The sequence below is a fragment of the Eschrichtius robustus genome, chromosome 13 (genome assembly GCF_028021215.1).
Source record: "Eschrichtius robustus isolate mEscRob2 chromosome 13, mEscRob2.pri, whole genome shotgun sequence".
In the NCBI taxonomy this organism is placed as follows: Eukaryota; Metazoa; Chordata; class Mammalia; order Artiodactyla; family Eschrichtiidae; genus Eschrichtius; species Eschrichtius robustus.
Window position 1 is genome coordinate 21,039,512 of NC_090836.1, and position 18,649 is coordinate 21,058,160.

Here is an 18,649-nt window from a genome sequence, read left to right on the forward strand (position 1 = left end):
AAATCATGAGTACTTTTTAATGAGTATAAACCAGGCTGCAGGGGGAGTCTGCTAGAAAGAGCATGGGTTTGGAGCCAGCAGGCCCAGATGCAGCTCTTTTACTTCTACTATCGGGTTATAAATGAATTAAAGCAAGTCAGTTCATATTTTGCAACACTGAGTTCATTTGGCAAGTAAAAATACTTGCTTGATATACTGCATAGATTGTTTGGCAAAAATAAAATAATAAAAGTTAAGAAACAGGCTATATAAGCCTGTTATATCCTAATGGAATTAAGGTTGTTTTTTGCTTTTTGTTTTTTAATTTAATTTATTTATTTATTTACTTTTGGCTGTGTTGGGTCTTCGTTTCTGTGCGAGGGCTTTCTCTAGTTGAGGCAGGTGGGGGCCACTCCTCATCGCGGTGCGCGGGCCTCTCACTATCGCGGCCTCTCTTGTTGCGGAGCACAGGCTCCAGGCGCGCAGGCTCAGTAGTTGTGGCTCACGGGCCCAGTTGCTCCGCGGCATGTGGGATCCTCCCAGACCAGGGCTCGAACCCGTGTCCCCTGCATTAGCAGGCAGATTCTCAACCACTGCGCCACCAGGGAAGCCCAAGGTTGTTTTTTAATGACTATTTTAATTGACTTTTCTCTAGTTCATATGATAAAATTGTTGAGACAAACATCTGAAAATAAAGAAACAATTTCTCTCCTAAGTATAATGCCCTTTGGTTTGTTCAAAAGCACATAGAGAATTTTCAGTGTGAATATCTAGCCTTTCAAAGAAACTTCTAAAAACAAACATACACTTTTGAGAGTATGGCTGAATCAAAACCATGGCTTCCCAGCATCATAAAGCTACTTGGGCAGGAAAAAGAATTAAAGACCCCGACTGCTTCAGTGCATTGAAAGGAAACGGAGTATTTATTTATAGGTGGTGTTTTTCCCCAAACACAAGCGTGTATCAAAATGCTCTCTCAGGACTTCGCTGGTGGCGCAGTGGTTAAGAATCCGTCTGCCAATGCAGGGGACACGGATTTGGTCCCTGGTCTGGGAAGATCCCACATGCTATGGGGCAACTAAGGCCGTGCACCACAACTACTGAGCCTGAGCCACAACTACTGAAGCCCACGTGTTCTGGGGTCCGCCTGCTGCAACTACTGAAGCTCGTGCACCTAGAGCCCGTGCTCTGCAATAAGAGAAGCCACCGCAATGAGAAGCCCACGCACTGCAATGAGGCGTAGCCCCCGCTCGCCGCAACTAGAGAAAGCCCGCGCGCAGCAATGAAGACCCAGGCAACCAAAAAAAAAAAATTCTCTCTCAGGTGTAAACTGTATTATTAATGGCCACAGGGTAATTGATACCTTGGTAATATATTTGGGTTTCCTCCTATGTGCTGTCAATATTCAGAAGAGAAACACATGTTCTTGGAGGAAAGAGAAAAATGAAAAAGTGGGAAAACTGTCTACATGGAAAAAATTTTAATATAATTTTAAATAGAATCTGGGAGATGGAAATATTAAATACATCCTTCCCAAAGAGTAAATTCTATTGTGTGAAATCCAACTGATTGCTCCTAAGATAAAGAGAGTCCTGGAGATGAAACAAGAAAGAGAGCCTTATGATAGAAACTACTGTCTGTTGAGAGGGTACCACCTACCAGGCAGGGTACTAAGTACTTAACGCCATTATTTCAATGAATTGTCTCAACACAACCCTAGACTTTATTATACTTTTGAGGACCTGAAGGAAGAGAGGACTTAATTGTACAAGATTACGCAGATGTGTGACATGCATGACTATGTATGTGTATGACTCTGATATCTGATTCCCAAGTCCACTCTGGTAACTGCTAGGTTCTAACACCACACTTGCTGAGAGCTCCCTATATGCCAGCCAGGGTCCTATGCACTTTATATTATCTCCCTTCATCCTCACAGGTAAAGTGGGCATTATTACCCTGACTTTTATAAATGAGGAAACTGAGGCTTAGACAAGTAACATGCCAAGGCAGTTAGGTTTTTGAGCCAGGTCCTTCTGACTTCAAAGCTTGCACTCAAATGCAGAATGAGAATATAAGGAAAAAAGGAGGAAAATTAAGATGGAGAGGAGAGCCGTGAATCAGTCCAAATTAACTAAGAAATTGCCTGGGAATCAAGATGTTCCTCTGATGAAAGACCGACTTCTAGCTCAGTGCTTCTCAAGATTAGCTGCACAATAAAAATAATCCTGATGCTCAGGCTATCTGCCAGACCAACTAAACCAGAATCTCTAACAGGGGGACCCAGACACCACTCAGTGGCAAAGCTCCTCCTGGTGACTTCAATTTGCACCCACAGGTGAGAACCACTGTGCTAGAACTCTCCTTCAACCATGTGCCACTGTTACTTTTCTCACTAACGTACACTTAGAAATAAAAGGATAATATTATCTCTGATGGCTTCAAAACAGTGAAATAATCTTAGAATTAAATATATATATATATATTCTCCTCTCCCTTCCTCCGATTCACTGAGATAGAAAGCAGAAAGTTCTTGAGCTTATGAAAATCAATAGCTATTTAATAAATACTAATTGATTTTTTAAAAAAAAGCTTAGAAGGTAACTATTAAATTAATTATGTTTAGAAAAGAGCAATAATACACAAATCTAAGGTTCCTGACAAAAGTCTTTGTCAACTAAACCGGATGATGGTAAATGCAAAATCCTTTGTTTCCCTTGGACTCCTCCAGGTGGGAAGGACAAGAGTAGAGAGCTTTGGAACTTCTTGGAAACAACAGGCGTGTGTGGGACAAGTCCATTCTTTGTTTCCTGCCTGCCCTCTTGCCATTTTTCCTTTTACTTATGAGATCTAGTACTCTCTCCTCTAAGAGATTTCAAGTCAACTTCCACAGACCCTGGTCCAACTGAGCTTAACTATTAATTTATTTTATAATTGACTTTATTTGTTAGAGCAGTTTCAGGTTCACAGAAAAACTGAGCAAAAAATAGAATAGAAATAGAAATCCTCACTCCCCAACTTCAGTTTCCCCGCTATTAACATCTTGCACTAGTGCTGTATACTTGTTATAATTGATGAGCCAATATTGATACACTAGGTGTACATAGTAACACTGGGGCTCACTCCTTGTGTTGTACAGAAAGTTTGTTTGTTTATTTGTTTTTTTGGCCGAGCTTCGTGTTATGTGGGATCCCAGTTCCCCGACCAAGGATCGAACCTGCGCCCCCAGCACTGGAAGCACGGAGTCTCAACCACTGGACTGCCAGGGAAGTCCCAGAAAGTATTAATTTTTAATTGCCCTTTAGTGACCATATATTCTGTGAGACTGCATTATATCTTCTTTATAACAAATAACAATCTGCCTAGACACCAAACTAAAGATTTCCCTCCAATTTCTCAGTGTTCCCATGTTAACTTTTCCCTAAGCAGGTAGGGGGAGCTACAGAGCAAGGTTTAAAGCAGAGAAACTTTTAAGTTATTATCTCTTCATCAAGACTGTTGCTTTACTGCACTCTAAGAGAAGTTTTCATAGAGTAATACAGATGGTATGCAGTGGTGCATTATGCATACGCTCTGTGAAGAAGTCTGAACAAGTAAAAAGACATCAAGAGAGCAAACAACAGTAGTTTTGGACCTGGCTAGCCTAGGACATAGTCAGGAAGCAGTGCTCTAGCGCAGAAGGAAAAAAGTGACTTCTCTAGTTTAATGGGCTCCAACAGGGTTTCTCTAACCCCTTGAGGGAATACAGTTATGAGGGAAACCAACAGGGATGACAGGACATAGAATTTTTGTCAACATGCTTATTTTTTTGGTAGAAAAGAAGGAAATAAAGTCTATGGAGGGGTCAAAGCCAGCTGTCAATGTCTCTCTGGCATCCCAGCAGCACATCCTTCAATTCTGCCAGGGCTCCATGAATCTACATTTTGTAACAGGGCCCAGAAGACGGTCACTGGGTCACCTTGCGGGCCTGCTGCTGCCCTGGGTGTGTGATACACACAAAGGAAGAGCCATGCTGGTTAATCCAGCAATTCTTGTTCACCCATCAGGGCATGCCCGATTCACGGCCAAGTCCACCCCTGAAATTTGTCTAACACTTGCAAATGCTCTTTTATTTCCAGCCAGCTACATATGGCCTATGCGACTGGCCTGACCAAGCCAAAGCAGGGCTATCCCTCAGCCAGTTGGCAGCAGGTATGTCTACAATCTGTGGCAATGAAGACAGCACTTCAGTGAAGTAGGCATCTTCCCCAGACAGGACTCCTTGGAGCCAACTGGGAGCTTGGGCCCCAGCACCAGATGCTCCTGAATGCCAGCTTTCAGCCTGAGGCCAGGGACCAGCATCCAGGGGTAGTTCATTCAAAGCACTGCTTTTATTTCTGGTTTAGTTACTTTAGCTCTTGCCTATATATAACAGTCAATGTTTCTCCCTTACGAGGGGGCCACAGAAGTTATCCTTTAAACAACTAGCACATTCAAAACACCGAAAACTAAACACAGAATAAAAATGAGCATTACAATGTAAATACTAATATATGTACTTGTATTGAAGTGAAATGGCAATAACTAAATGGGCATGAGGGACTCTTCCCTTTAGACAGAAACAGAGACTGACTTACCCTCCCATCTTGCAGTCCCCGGTCCCACCTTTCCAGGCTCTTACGTACTTCGGATTGGCCCACAGGGACACTGGATTAAAGCTTCCACTTGAAAAATAAGGTCCCACTGGGCTCAAGATTACAAACAGCAGGGCTTTAGTAGGCTTCTTGACTCCCAGAGAAGGCTGCAATAAAGCAAAAGTACACACAACTGTTAACTTAAAATGCAGACACCAGTCTCAAAGCCTAGAACAGATCTGTAACAATCTCCCAGAAGGGACTACGGACAGCTGTTACTTCTAAAGTTGAGTCACACAAAGCCCGATGGTCTTCTCTTTCAAGAAGAAAACACCGAGAATGGGGGTACTTCAGTTCCATTTTGCTTTTTGCTTTCTGAGTTAAGATTTTAAAGGAAAAGCAAATTTATCAAATTTTTAAATAGTAGGCTTTTTCAGAGGATTATATTTTTAACATCTAGCTATATAACACCTTTCAGTGTTGCATTGATTGGGAACTGAAAAAGGGAAGAACCTAGACATGATTTCAGTCTTTGGGGGTGAAACCTAATATTTGCTTCTCTAACTTGCTCTTCTGCTTCTGACTGCTGACTGCTTCACGCCAGTGCCTCCAGCAGGCAGTGGGCTTGGGGGAGTGTGCCATTAGCACAGCTGACTGTGAGAGACAGCAGACAGCAAGAGTGTAGCTGCAGTAGAAGCAAAGACACCAGACAAGATAAATCCCCCCAAAAAAGACCAGAGGATGACGGACTCAGGAATTCGTGTCAGGAATGACAAAGATAGAAAATGGCCTTTCCCACCAATACTGGAAAATCACAAGCCAACGATGCGAAATCATACAAATTCCTCCAGCACAGAAGCAGTTATAAGTAATTACTGCCAGTTGTTTTTTAAGGAGGAAAACTGAGAGACTGAAAAGTTTTGAGGGCTACGTATTATAAAGGCAAAAAAGGCCACTGGGCTATCCTGTGCAATTCAAGACCACACGAGTAAGAAAACAAGTCAGGGCTATTACATTAAGTATTGGGATATAAAATACTTGTGTCTAGTCTTCAAAAGGAACCTGGTCTGCCTGGATGGGGTAGTAGTCTGGCGTGGAAATAATGAGAGGGGACTCAGTGCCCTTGATTTTGTGGCTTTTATAATATTCGATGAAACTGACTGAAAGTGGACCTAGGGATATATTTTTTTCTGAATTTCAATTAAATCTCCTCCTCCACTACCTATTAGCTCAAGGCCCCTCACCCAGTACTTGTGCCCAGATCATCAAGAATCAGGTAGGTAGAATATCCGTGAGCAGAATAAAATGTGATTGTATATGTGCACACTGATGCCATCGGAAAGGCGTAGGAAATGGGAAGCTGAGTCCATTCACACTCATGTGAATGTGAGGACCACGCAGGGCTTGGCTGGCCCCAGAGCAAACAGATTATAGGTGACAGATAACTGAGTTAAAGAAATGAGTCAGCAAGTGACCACAGGTTTTGGTTTTTTGCTCATTTGTGTCTGTTTTTAATGGGGGCTAAAGAGGACACCCCTACACGGGAAGAATGAGGAGCCTTAAACTCCATTTGCCTTTTTTGGTTTCGTTATTTGGAAAAGAAATCCTCAGAATAACACACACATCTGCCTTTCTTCCCAACTTTGATAAAAATTGACTATCTTATCTCTGCACTTTTATTTACCTATCAGTTAAGTAAGTACACTTCATATCAGGGATGCTTTGAAGCTTAATATTTAAAAAAAAATTTTTTTATTGACCACTGTAATGAGGAATTAAGCTTCTCAACATAGTTTAGAAATACAATATGCAGGACACATCTCAGTAATTTACCTAGCTTCTAATGTTCTAAATAAAATAGCTTATCTCTGGACAAGCTGATAAGCATTTTATTAGATACCACACGAATGCCTGGACTTTTCTCACTCACGTATTTTTTGCAACCTACACACTATTAAAAAAAGTAACAGGAACTTCCCTGGTGGTCCAGTGGTTAAGACTCCACACTCCCAACGCAGGGGACCCGGGTTCGATCCCTGGTCAGGGAACTAGATCCCGCATGCCGTAACAAAGATGCCACACGCCACAACTAAGACCCAGCACAGCTAGCTAGCTAGCTAGCTAGCTAGCTAGCTAGCTAGCTAGCTAGCTAAATAAATAAATAAATAAATAAATGTTTTTAAAAAAGTAACAGTAACTCATCATCATGGAAATGTTTTTCAGAGATAAATTTCATCTCATTCATTTCCTTCCCCTGATTTAATTGACAGGTAAACTCGCATTTATTCCACTAGGTGGTAGTAGAGAGAGCACAGATGGAAAACAGAATAACATGCGTTAAATCTATTTCTAGAAAAGAGTATCTTGCTAAATCTTTAAGCAATACTTTTACTCTTAGCAAGCAGGTGAATAATAGACTAGAGTTTTTCAATGCTGAGAAAAAAATGTGTTTATGTGTACTAACATTTTATTTTCTGAAATTCAAGCAAGGTCAACTCATGTTTTACAAGCACTTCGAGTACTGGTGTTGATCATAGCTCAGTCACCTTCATCCTTAAATGATTATTTATGTCAAATGTCTTTTCATGAAAAGAACTGGGACTTTACTGAAAACGGTCACACAGCTCCATGAGCGAGAATAAGTCAAATGTAACTTTATGGATCAGGAAGGGAACTTGGTGATTAGGTCTGCTTCTACCCTCAAGGAACCATTATTTCTTCCTTTCTCTTAATTCTCCCTTCTTTCATGGAAAGCAATTTAAATTCTGCACTACTCCTACAATTAAGAGTAGTTTATGATCGTATAATATTAATCAAACAGGACTTCCCTGGTGACACAGTGGTTAAGAATCCGCCTGTCAATGCAGGGGACACGGGTTTGAGCCGTGGTCGGGGAAGATCCCACATGCCGCGGAGCAACTAAGCCCGTGCGCCACAACTGCTGAGCCTGCGCTCTAGAGCTTGCAAGCCACAACTACTAGAGCCCGCGGGCCTAGAGCCCAAGCTCCGCAACAAGAGAAGCCACCAACAACCAGAAGCCTGCGCACCACAACGAAGAGTAGCCCCCGCTCGCCGCAACTAGAGAAAGCCCGCGTGCAGCAACGAAGACCCAACGCAGCCAAAAATGAATAAATAAATAAATGTATTTTAAAAAAAATTAATCAAATGGCAATGAACAAAATGCTATGATGACAAGGTCAGGCTTCTGATGAAATAAAACAAAAGCCACATAAATAAGAACACAGATAATAACAGCTGTTCAGTTATGTAGACTAGTTTCAATGTCTTATTTTGATTGATTTTGAAAAATTCTTCTCTACTAGTTTCTTGGATTATCTCAATAAATAAGGAATTGAAAGGGGCTTTTAAGAAACCCCAGGGAGGACTTCCCTGGTGGCACAGTGGTTAAGAATCCGCCTGCCAACACAGGGGACACGGGTTCAATCCCTGGTCCAGGAAGATCCCACATGCCGTGGACCAACTAAGCCCGCAAGCCATAACTACTGAGCCTGTGTGCTGCAACTACTGAAGCCCGTGCAACTAGGGCCCATGCTCCACAACAAGAGAAGCCACCTCAATGAGAAGCCTGCGCACCGCAAGGAAGAGTAGCCCCTGCTCACCACAACTAGAGAAAGCCAGCGCACAGCAACAAAGACCCAACACAGCCAAAAAAAAAAAAAGATATTTATTTAAAAACAAACAAACAAAAAGAAACCCCAGGGAAAATGAGGTATATAAAAATCTCAGATGCAAAGTTTATAATGTCTCAAGGGACCACATGAAGTTGAAATTCTGATGTGTTCAAAAAAATACTCTTTTTACTTTATAAGTTATACCTCACAAATAACAAATAAATATATGTATGTATATATAAGGGTATTAAATATGTGTATATTTTTCACAGAATAACAGGACAATTGGGTGTGATGCAAAATAAAGATACATTTCACAGTGGAAATTACCACTTCTGTCTGTGTCAGTCAGAAAATTACTTTATAGAAAGGCAGGATTCCAGAGGTGGTCTGACAGCAGCGGCCACTCAGCGAGCTGAGAAAGGTACTATTTACTAGTTTGTGTTTTGGCCTGGAAGGCAGAGAAGCACAGCAGCCATGAGGAGGCTAGAGAACAATTCTGCCAGGTAAGGCAAGTAAGAGACAGAAGAAAAAAGATAATTAGAAATAACAGGGGAACATTTTTCAAAGAGAACAGAACTTTCTGGGGCATCCAAATCACTTTTTTTTTTTTTTTTGATCCAAAGAATAGCCTAATTAAAAGAAAAAAAAAATTCTACCAGTTCTTAAGAAAGAAGATTAGTTAGAGGGGAAAATGATAAAGAACATCAGACTAACAGGGCACTGTAAGAGATATGGGATTGACCAGTGGTCCATGTGGGGCCTTGAGTGTGAATGTGTTTGTAGGAAAAACTAGTTGGTTTGGTTTAAGATTAAAAAAATAATTAACGATCCTCAACAATTACACAGTACTTTTTGGTTTCTGAGACATTCCACAGCCATTATCTCAGAAAATCCAACAATCCAGGAAGTTAAGGGTTATAATTCCTATTTTTAAGTTGAAAAAACTGAGGCTCAAATGATTCACCCCAAGTTTCAGTTATTAAGCTCTACATCTTCTACTCTTAGTCCAGAGCTCTTTTTCGATATGAGTTTGATAAAACAAAAAAAACAAAAACAAAAACAAAAACCAGTGAAATTCCCAGGATTTCCTAATGTGAAGAGAGCTCAAACCAGACCTTCCTTCTACCCTCAGCCTTCACCACAGCCCTCATACTCTAGGCAACCCATGCTCAAACCATACAGAACCCTTCAGATTCCTCCCCAAAATGTATACGCTGAAGCCCTGACCCCCAATGTGAATGCATTTGGAGATAAGGCTTTCAAGGAGGTAACTGAGGTTAAATGAGGTCAAAAGGATGGGGCCCTAATCCTGTCAGCCTGGAGACCCTAGAGTAAGTGCACCCTGCTCCCTCCCGCATCCATCTTCCTCCCCCCACACAGAGGAAACACCCTGTGGGGCGCAGTGACAAAGTGGACATATACAAGCCACGAAGCGAGGCTTCACCAGAAATCCACCCTGTTGGCACTTTGATATTGGACTTCCAGCCTCCAGAACTGTGAGGAAATAAATTCTGGTGTTTAAGACACCTAATCTTTGTATTCTGTCATGGCAGCCCAAGCCAACTAAGACATCCCCTCTCTGGACTTCCCTGGTGGCGCAGTGGTTAAGAATCCACCTGCCAGTGCAGGGGACACGGGTTCGAGCCCTGGTCCAGGAAGATGCCACATGCCGTGGAGCAACAAAACCCATGCGCCGCAACTACTGAGCCTGCGCTCTAGAGCCCGCAATCCACAACTACGGAAGCCCGCGTGCCTAGAGCCCCTGCTCCACGACAAGAGAAGCGCAATGCAAAGCCCACGCACCGCCAACGAAGAGCAGCCCCCACTCGCCGCAACTAGAGAAAGCACCCACGCAGCAAGGAAGACCCAACGCAGCCAAAAATAAATAAATAAAATTAAAAAAAAAAAAAAGATTATACTTGCCCCCAATGAATTGTATTGACATCCTTGTCGAACTAAATTACCATAAAAAACAAAAACAGAAACAAGACGGGAGAGCACTTATTAGCTCCCGTCCGAGTTACCACAACAAGCACTCTTATTCAACCAGGCCCCATTTCTTCACCACACTGACCTACATCTATCAACACATTCATTCCATGGGCCTGGCACTCCCACAAGCTCCATGAGACACTGAGTTCCATGAAGGCAGGGAGGTAGCATCCCTAGAACAGCACAATAACCAGTGCATAAGAGATGCTACAGCACAGAGGCAAGAACACAGGGGTTCTGACTTCACCTCTGTGGGCCTCAGTTTCCTCATCTCTAAAGTGATGCCAGCGGCACCTACCCACAGGGCTGCTATCAGTCAGTGCAGGGATAGCACCAAGCATAGTGCCTGGCACTTAGGAGAACTTCACAATGCCAGGTGATGGGGGTGATGACGGACTGGACCACTGTGTTTCATCAGAGAGAAACAGGACCTCCCTGAAAGGCAGCAGGACTTTCTTGGGATTGGCCTACGGCATCTTTCAGGGAAATAGTAACTCTTTCAGCAATTCCCTAGGTTGCGTATTTTCAAACTGCTCATTGCAGTATCATATAAGGAAACAGGGAAATGGAATCCCAGTAAAGGAACTAGGGCAAAGTGTGGTTAGTGCCCAGCGTGGGGAACTCTGCAGCAGTTAGAAGGGATGGACTGGATCTACACATAGTAACCTGGATAGAAATGAGAAACACAGCACAGAAGGAAAACGTTAAGAGACACCATGAGATGTGTAAGACAAAATCATTTATATAAATTAAAATTACAGACATCCAAGATAATAAGAGATACTTAAAACCCATATAAACCAAAAGAATATTCATTCAATACATAAGAATGATTTCCAATGGCGGAAGAGGAGATGAGAGTAGGGAAGATAAAAGGGAATTAAAAAACAAAGAGAGGGCCCCCCTTCTGCCCCATGATGGTAAGCGCCATGAACTGAGGGATATCATTATTTTATTTTTTAATAAATTTATTTATTTTATTTATTTATTTTTGGCTGCATTGGGTCTTTGTTGCTGCGTGTGGGGAGCTACTCTCCATTGCGGTGAGCGGGCTTCTTCTCATTGCAGCGGCTTCTCTTGTTGCGGAGCATAGGCTCTAGGCGTGCGGACTTCAGTAGTCGTGGCTCATGGGCTCTAGAGTGCAGGCTCAGTAGTTGTGGTGCATGGGCTTAGTGGCTCCGAGGCACGTGGGATCTTCCTAGACCAGGGATCGAACCCGTGTCCCCTGCATTGGCAGGTGGATTCTTAACCATTGAGCCACCAGGGAAGCCCCGAGGGGTATCATTATTAACCATGTGCACCAACACTACAAAAAAATAAAAACAAAGAGAATGAAAACAATTTTCCCCTGTAATAATGTTGACGTGGCCAAGAACAGCCTCAAGAGGATGTCCATTGTTAAGAGTGGCCTGATAATAGCAAGCTGATCATCAAAGACTAAAATCAGTAGAGACAAGCTGTATCTCTAAAAACAGATAATCGAGGTTTGAAGATACTAAAAAGGGGGCTGTTAATATAAAACATGTTAATAGTTATGCAAGTAAGATTTTTAACTGTTTATAAATAGTGTAACGAGATACATATAAACTCTCAAATAGGACTGCAAAAGAATACATTAAAAGTGTGGACAAAACCCAAGTTAACGGTTACAAATTGCTGCTGTAATAACTAGTTTTCAAATCTGTTCAGATTCTTTCATTTATAGAGCCTAATCATAAAGGGAAAAGATGAAAAGGTGTATAAGCATAAATAAACAAAAGTTGTGAATAGAGAATTCTTTACATGGAAATTGTTATGATTATAGGTAAAATTATATATGTAATATAAAGATTTTACAAGATGATAAAAGAAAAAGAAAGACATGTCTATGATATTTACATGGCCTTAAGCTCCCTGTGGAGTGAACCAAAAATCAGAGTGGACCATTTGGCAGCAGGATTTTAATATTCGAGCTCTCTTGGGCTTCCCTGGTGGCGCAGTGGTTGAGAGTCTGCCTGCCAATGCGGGGGACACGGGTTCGAGCCCTGGTCTGGGAGGATCCCACATGCCGTGGAGCGACTGGGCCCGTGAGCCACAACTACTGAGCCTGCGCGTCTGGAGCCTGTGCTCCGCAGCGAGAGAGGCCGCGATAGTGAGAGGCCCGTGCACCGCGATGAAGAGTGGCCCCCGCTTGCCACAGCTGGAGAAGGCCCTTGTACAGAAACAAAGACCCAACACAGCCATAAATAAATAAATAAATAAATAAATAAATAAATAAATAAATAAATAAATAAATAAATAAAATAAAATAAAATAAAATAAAATAAATAAAATAAAATTCGAGCTCTCATGAAAACATCATACTGAAAGTTTTACAATGAAGTTGTGGATGGGGAAACTTTATGTGAAATGATTTTACATGTTATTCTGCATTGTCCAAATTGTATTCTGTGCACTGGAGGTGGTACTAACCTGAAGCAGACAGCTTCTCTAGTTGAGCTCAACTCCAGAAATGTATTTGGGGCACTCCAAAGTAGAAGGATGTGTTAGATCCAAGGCCAGTCTTGTCTTGGAGTGCAGCTGAAAAAGTCAAATCCACTGGTAGCTTGCAGATATGTGTGTGGCAGACAGCCTGGCACCTGGTCAGAGGGGCTGGGCAGGCTGACCCCTGCAGCCCAGAGGGTTGTCCCTACCATCAGACTCGACCCTCCTTACGACACTTATTCTCAGACCTGATATTATTTAGCACCACCTCCCCAGTGGAGAGAGTAGGTGAGGTGATGCTGAGATAAATTGGAAAAGTGGGAGGCTTGGAGCAACCATCAGAGGGAATCTCAGTTTGTGGTTGTGCATATTTTGCTATAGACCATGGTCAAAGCACCTGGGTACACTTACCAGGATTGTTGAGGAAATAAAAGCCCATCTGCGCACGTGTAGCTATACCTTCCCGGAGTTACCAAACAGGGTGAAGTTGGATAAAACAGATGTTAAAACCAGCACAAGCCAGCTTCTTTAGATGGAGCTTTCTCAGGTATTCAGTATTGAACCTGATAAGCATATAAGTTTAGCTTCTTAGCTGGTAAAGTGAAAATTTAGAAACTGTTTATGTAAATGTTTTTTATTTAAACATTATGATTTCAGATTTTATCTAATTTCCAATTAACAATCAGCAGCAGTTTGAAACACTACAGCTTTTAGTTCCTCTTTAAGTTTTTAACTCCCTGTAAATAAATATTTCAGAAGATATTCATTAAAATGATGCTGAAATTATTTTTTTTTTTTTAATTAATATTATATTCCTGGTAGAGTTTTATTTATTTTATTTTTTGGCTGTGTTGGGTCTTCGTTTCTGTGCTAGGGCTTCCTCCGGTTGCGGCAAGCGGGGGCCACTCTTCATCGCGGTGCGCGGGCCTCTCACTATCGCGGCCTCTCCCGTTGCGGAGCACAGGCTCCAGACGCGCAGGCCCAGCAGTTGCGGCTCACGGGCCCAGCCGCTCCGCAGCATGTGGGATCCTCCCAGACCAGGGCTCGAACCCGTGTCCCCTGCATTAGCAGGCAGACCCTCAACCACCGCGCCACCAGGGAAGCCCTGAAATTCTTTTTTAATATGAGAAATTGTTTGGGATCACGAATGATTTTATCCTCTAATTTAAATGTTTTGCAAGAGGTTTATGTAATCCTGTTTAGTATTTTGCTTAATAATGTAAACTTTATAGACTTTTTTTTTTTTCAAATTTCTACCTGGTATCTTTTTATTGGCAATCTCTATTCACTGGCTATTTAATTAGCTAATTAATTAGCTATTAATACATGTTCCAGTAAATACTCTTCTGTTTATTACAATCTTAAATCTAAAAGGATTTTAGTAATGGATCCAATTATTATCAGAGAAGGCTGGAAGACATGAAGAACTGCACAAAAACATTGGTACATAGGTATTACCTATGTAAAATAATAAAAATAATGAAGAATCCACTGATTATAAAACATGTAGAGAGGCAGAGCACCTTTGCAAATGTAATGAAATTCATAAGTTGGTGTCAGAGCTACTCTCAAATTACATGGCAGCTACAAAATCTAACTGAGCGTGAGAAGCAGTAATTAACATCAGACTGTCATATCACAGCTCATGAAAATGAAAACAACACCCTGCCCACAGGATGAAGGGCAGCTCTCAAAGGTAAAAATATTTCCACCTTGGTGCAAGTTTGCAATCCCTGGAGTAAATAAAGCATTAAAGACTGCTAGACATATCAATTCTTTCACAAGACTTGGGATGGTGATTCTCTTGTAAGTAGTTTAAAAGTCTCTGGAGAGTTTGTTTAAATGCAGTGTCTGATCCTGGCTCCATGGATTTAGATTATTTGGGACGAAGCTGGAGCCCAGTACAAATATGTCTATTGAAAAATACTGAATATTCTCTATACACAAGTGAGTGCCATACCAGGGACTAGAGACCGGGCACATGTGAGCAAGTAGGTGGTCACATCACTTAAAAAATTTCCCCAACATATATTCGTTCATTCAAAGATATCAAAATACTTCTTAGATAAAAGACCCACTTAATCAGTTAAGACAACGATGAAAATACCATGAAAGAAAAACGTGGATGTTGGACTTCCCTGGTGGCGCAGTGGTTAAGAATCGGCCTGCCAATTCAGGGAACACAGGTTCGAGCCCTGGTCCAGGAAGATTTCACATGCCACGGAGCAACTAAGCCTGTGCGCCACAACTACTGAGTCTGTGCTCTAGAGCCTGTGAGCCACAACTACTGAGCCCGCACACCACAACTACTGAAGCCTGTGCGCCTAGAGCCCATGTTCCGCAACAAGAGAAGCCACAATGAGAAGGTGCACGCTGCAACGAAGAGTAGCCCCCGCTCGCCTGAACTAGAAAAAGCCTGCGCGCAGCAACGAAGACCCAACGCAGCCCAAAATAAATAAATTAATTAATTAATTTAAAAAAAAAAGTAGATGTTAGCTAGCAGCACACAAGACCAAAGCATCAGATAACTGATACAGAGGTGAGCCTGCAATTCTTCCATGAAGGCAGAGACATGACAGAGCCATCAGAAAACCAAGTAACATAAAAAGGCAAGCAAAAGTTAATCATCCCTGATGAAAGAATCCCAGTGACCTAGAACCCACTGGCTCCAATCCTCCAGCCAGTAGCTCACATATCAAATGTAGCCACCATGAAAAGGCAACAAGTGATAATTACCAGACTGGACTGTATAAACATTCATGTGGTGCACAAATGTTTCAACCCATATACTTCACTGAATGCTATTTGTATCGTGCTCATTTCTGAATTACAGGTTATTGTTTTTTCTGCCTATACCATGAATTAGAAGATTCTAGTTGATATAAACATACCAACCAAATATAAATAATGTTGACTCATCAAATGGTATCAGTTATTGCTTTCAATTCTCGGAAAGCAGATTTTTAAAAATTCTTGATTCTGAGGTCCAAAGCATGATCAAACATGTAAATTGGCAGAGTGCAGTGGGAGAGGACTGCTTGGCAGGATTTTTATCACTGAGGTTCTTAAATTTGGACAGGCATCAGAATCACCATCCAGACCTACTCGACCAGAATTTCTGGGGATTGGGATAAATATGTGTATTTTAAACAACACCTGGGTGATTTATATGCAAAAATTTGAGGACTACCAATAGATAGGATTATTGGGACAACCAGCCAGACTATAAAATCAGATTTAAAAGCTTGTCTAACTCTAGATTATAGAATTCCAGGACTCTAAAGAATTGACTAAATCACAGAACTAGGTATGTTAGAAAACTACAGACCAATACCTTTCATGAGCGTTGACACAAAAATTCGTAGCAGAATATTTGCAAAATGAATACAGCAAGATATAATGTGAATTATTCACCACGAGCAAGTATGATTTAGCCAATGAATACAAGGTTGTTTTAACATCTAAAAATGAGTTAATATAATACATTATAATAAAGGACAAAACCACGTAATCACGTCAAGACATTTAGAAAAAGCATACAACAAAATCCAACCTCCATTCATGATAAAAACTCTCAACAAACTAGGAATAGAAGAATCAGATCTCAGAGTGGGAAAGCACCTCAGGATACCTAGAAGGTAGTGCTTTGAGATTAGAAACGTTTCAACAAAATTAAAAAATTACTTCTTCCTAGTCTAAAGATAAATAATAATATTTTAAAACTCAGTAATATTAAAATGTCAGAAACTTAAGGAGAAGATGACTTTTTAAATTGTCCCAATTCTTTAAAGCTTATTAGGGAGACTGCAATTCATGAAATTCATTATGCAGGCTCTTAATAGTATTTCAAAAGGCATCAAAAGGATACCAAAGGACCACTTAGGTACTTATCCTCTGGCCTTACTGCTTGCATTCATACGACCTAGTGGAAAATCTGGTAACCATACAATTACCTCGCAGAGAGAAGAATGGTTAGATTATAGCAAAAGCTGTCTCCTTGTCCCTATCCTTGAAGATCTCCATATGCCACACACCCCCTCACCCCCCCCCCCCCCACCCACATTCAACTTCCCCCATCAGTTATCTCTCATATCACCCATTCTCCATAAGGCCACCCCTACCCAGTAGAGGAAGGAGATAGGGACAGGGTCTTTATATTTTATATCACATATTCACCCGCACAGATGGCCTTGGCCACTCCAGGCATGTCCTTCCTTTGCAAGGGCACCAACCAATAGACTGTGACCTACTGGGAGATCTCACAGCCATGTTGTTTAAACCTGTTCCCCTAGCTCTCAAGTGCCTCCCCTAATATCCACTGTGAAATTTATTTCCAACATTTTCTATGGGGGAAGAGGGCCCTCCACTCCCTCTCCTTACCAAGTAATCCCAAGACATGAGGAAAATGAAGATAAAAGAGTAGCAGCTCTCTCTCCTCCAAATTTCAAAACCATTACCACTCTTACCTTGGAGGAGCACTTACCTGGCATTACACCGCTAAGCTGAGGAGATCATGGTTAGTCTTGATTAGGAGAAGGCAAATAGCCTCACTCATTTCTTTACTTATTTATGTTGGTGTCTGTGGCTGTGTCTGTACCACAGTGGCAGAGCTGATTAGTGACAGAAACCATATGGCTCACAAAAGCTTAAAATACTGACTATCTGGCCCTTTAAAGAAAATGTTTACAGTCTTAATAATCAAGGGAAAGGAGCATTAATGATGCTACTGGGGGGGCTATTTCAAACTACATTCTAGAAGTTTCAAGCATAAACAATGATAACTCCCCCACCAAAGTACCCCAAAACAGGAAGTCAGTCTGCACCTCAGTTCCAATGAATGTAGGACGAATATACAGACTTGCAGATGTTGAGTAGGGGACCCATTCTTGATCCAATTGCACAAGCTGCTGAATACACTCTAAAAGCTCTTCCTTGTCAAATGCCTGAAGGAATGAAAAACATAATGAATAATGCAATGTTCTTCCACTGTAGCAGTAAGAAATGATCCTCATGAAAGCTCTGACTATTAAAAAAGTAGTAATAGGGAATTCCCTGGTGGTCCAGTGGTTAGGACTCGGTGTTTTCACTGCAGTGGCCCGTGTTCAATGCTGGTCGGGGAACTAAGATCCCACAAGGCCGCGCAGTGCAGCCAAAAAAAATTTTGTTTAATTAAAAAATAAAAATAAAAAGTAAATAAATAAATAAATATTTTAAAGTAATAATAATAAACCCAAACAAGAATTTTTTTTCCTGTGACTTCCCCCCCCCCCAAATTATGATGGAATGAGAGATTATCCACATGAGGAAGATAAAAAAGTGGTTCCCTACCTCTTACCATACCCCAAATGCCAACTGTAGTTGGATTATACACTTAAATGTAAGAAAACATTAAGACTTTTATTAAAAAAATACAAAATATCTCTGTCACCTTAAAGTAGAATTCTTAAATAAAAGATACAAAGCATAAATCATAAAGGAAAAAAATGGACAAAATTTGACTATTTAAAACTTAAGAACTTCTGTTCTTCAAACGACAGAAGTGACACACTGGGTGAAGTTATTTGTAACATAACCAACAAAGGATCGTAACAGGAAAATGTTAAGATAACCTGAAAATCAGTAAGAAAGAGACAGATGATCCAACAGGAAAATGGGCAAAAGCAAAGAGTAGTTTACTTCCAAGGTGAAAAAGGTTTTTATATACTAGATGGGTGACAGTTCGTAAAATAAGTAGTTTCTATTCATTTGGCAGGGCAAAGAAACATACTTTCAGAGATGCTATGGGTTATCCAAGGTAGAAATGAGTCAGAAACACACATGAATAGAGCTCATGACATCAGGATTTGGCTATTTAAATACTAACTTACAACAGCAATCACATTGTGGTAATGTTATAGAAATCGGGATTGCCAATCATATAGGACATACCATCTCCCTGTATCAAGCACGGGGTCTCTGATATTGCTG

The 18,649-nt window shown here is 41.2% G+C and overlaps 1 protein-coding gene across 4 annotated transcripts in view; it reads right to left on the minus strand.

The window, feature by feature from the left end:
- Positions 1-18,649, minus strand: part of BCAT1 (branched chain amino acid transaminase 1) — a 115,421-nt gene that overhangs the window by 36,201 nt on the left and 60,571 nt on the right. For all 4 annotated transcript variants that reach the window (XM_068560006.1, XM_068560004.1, XM_068560005.1 and 1 more), the window contains 2 exons: positions 17,506-17,625; positions 4,596-4,759 (listed from right to left, as the gene is read on the minus strand). In XM_068560006.1, the coding sequence (XP_068416107.1) occupies positions 4,596-4,759; positions 17,506-17,625 (284 nt within the window). The remainder of the gene's footprint in view (positions 1-4,595; positions 4,760-17,505; positions 17,626-18,649) is intronic.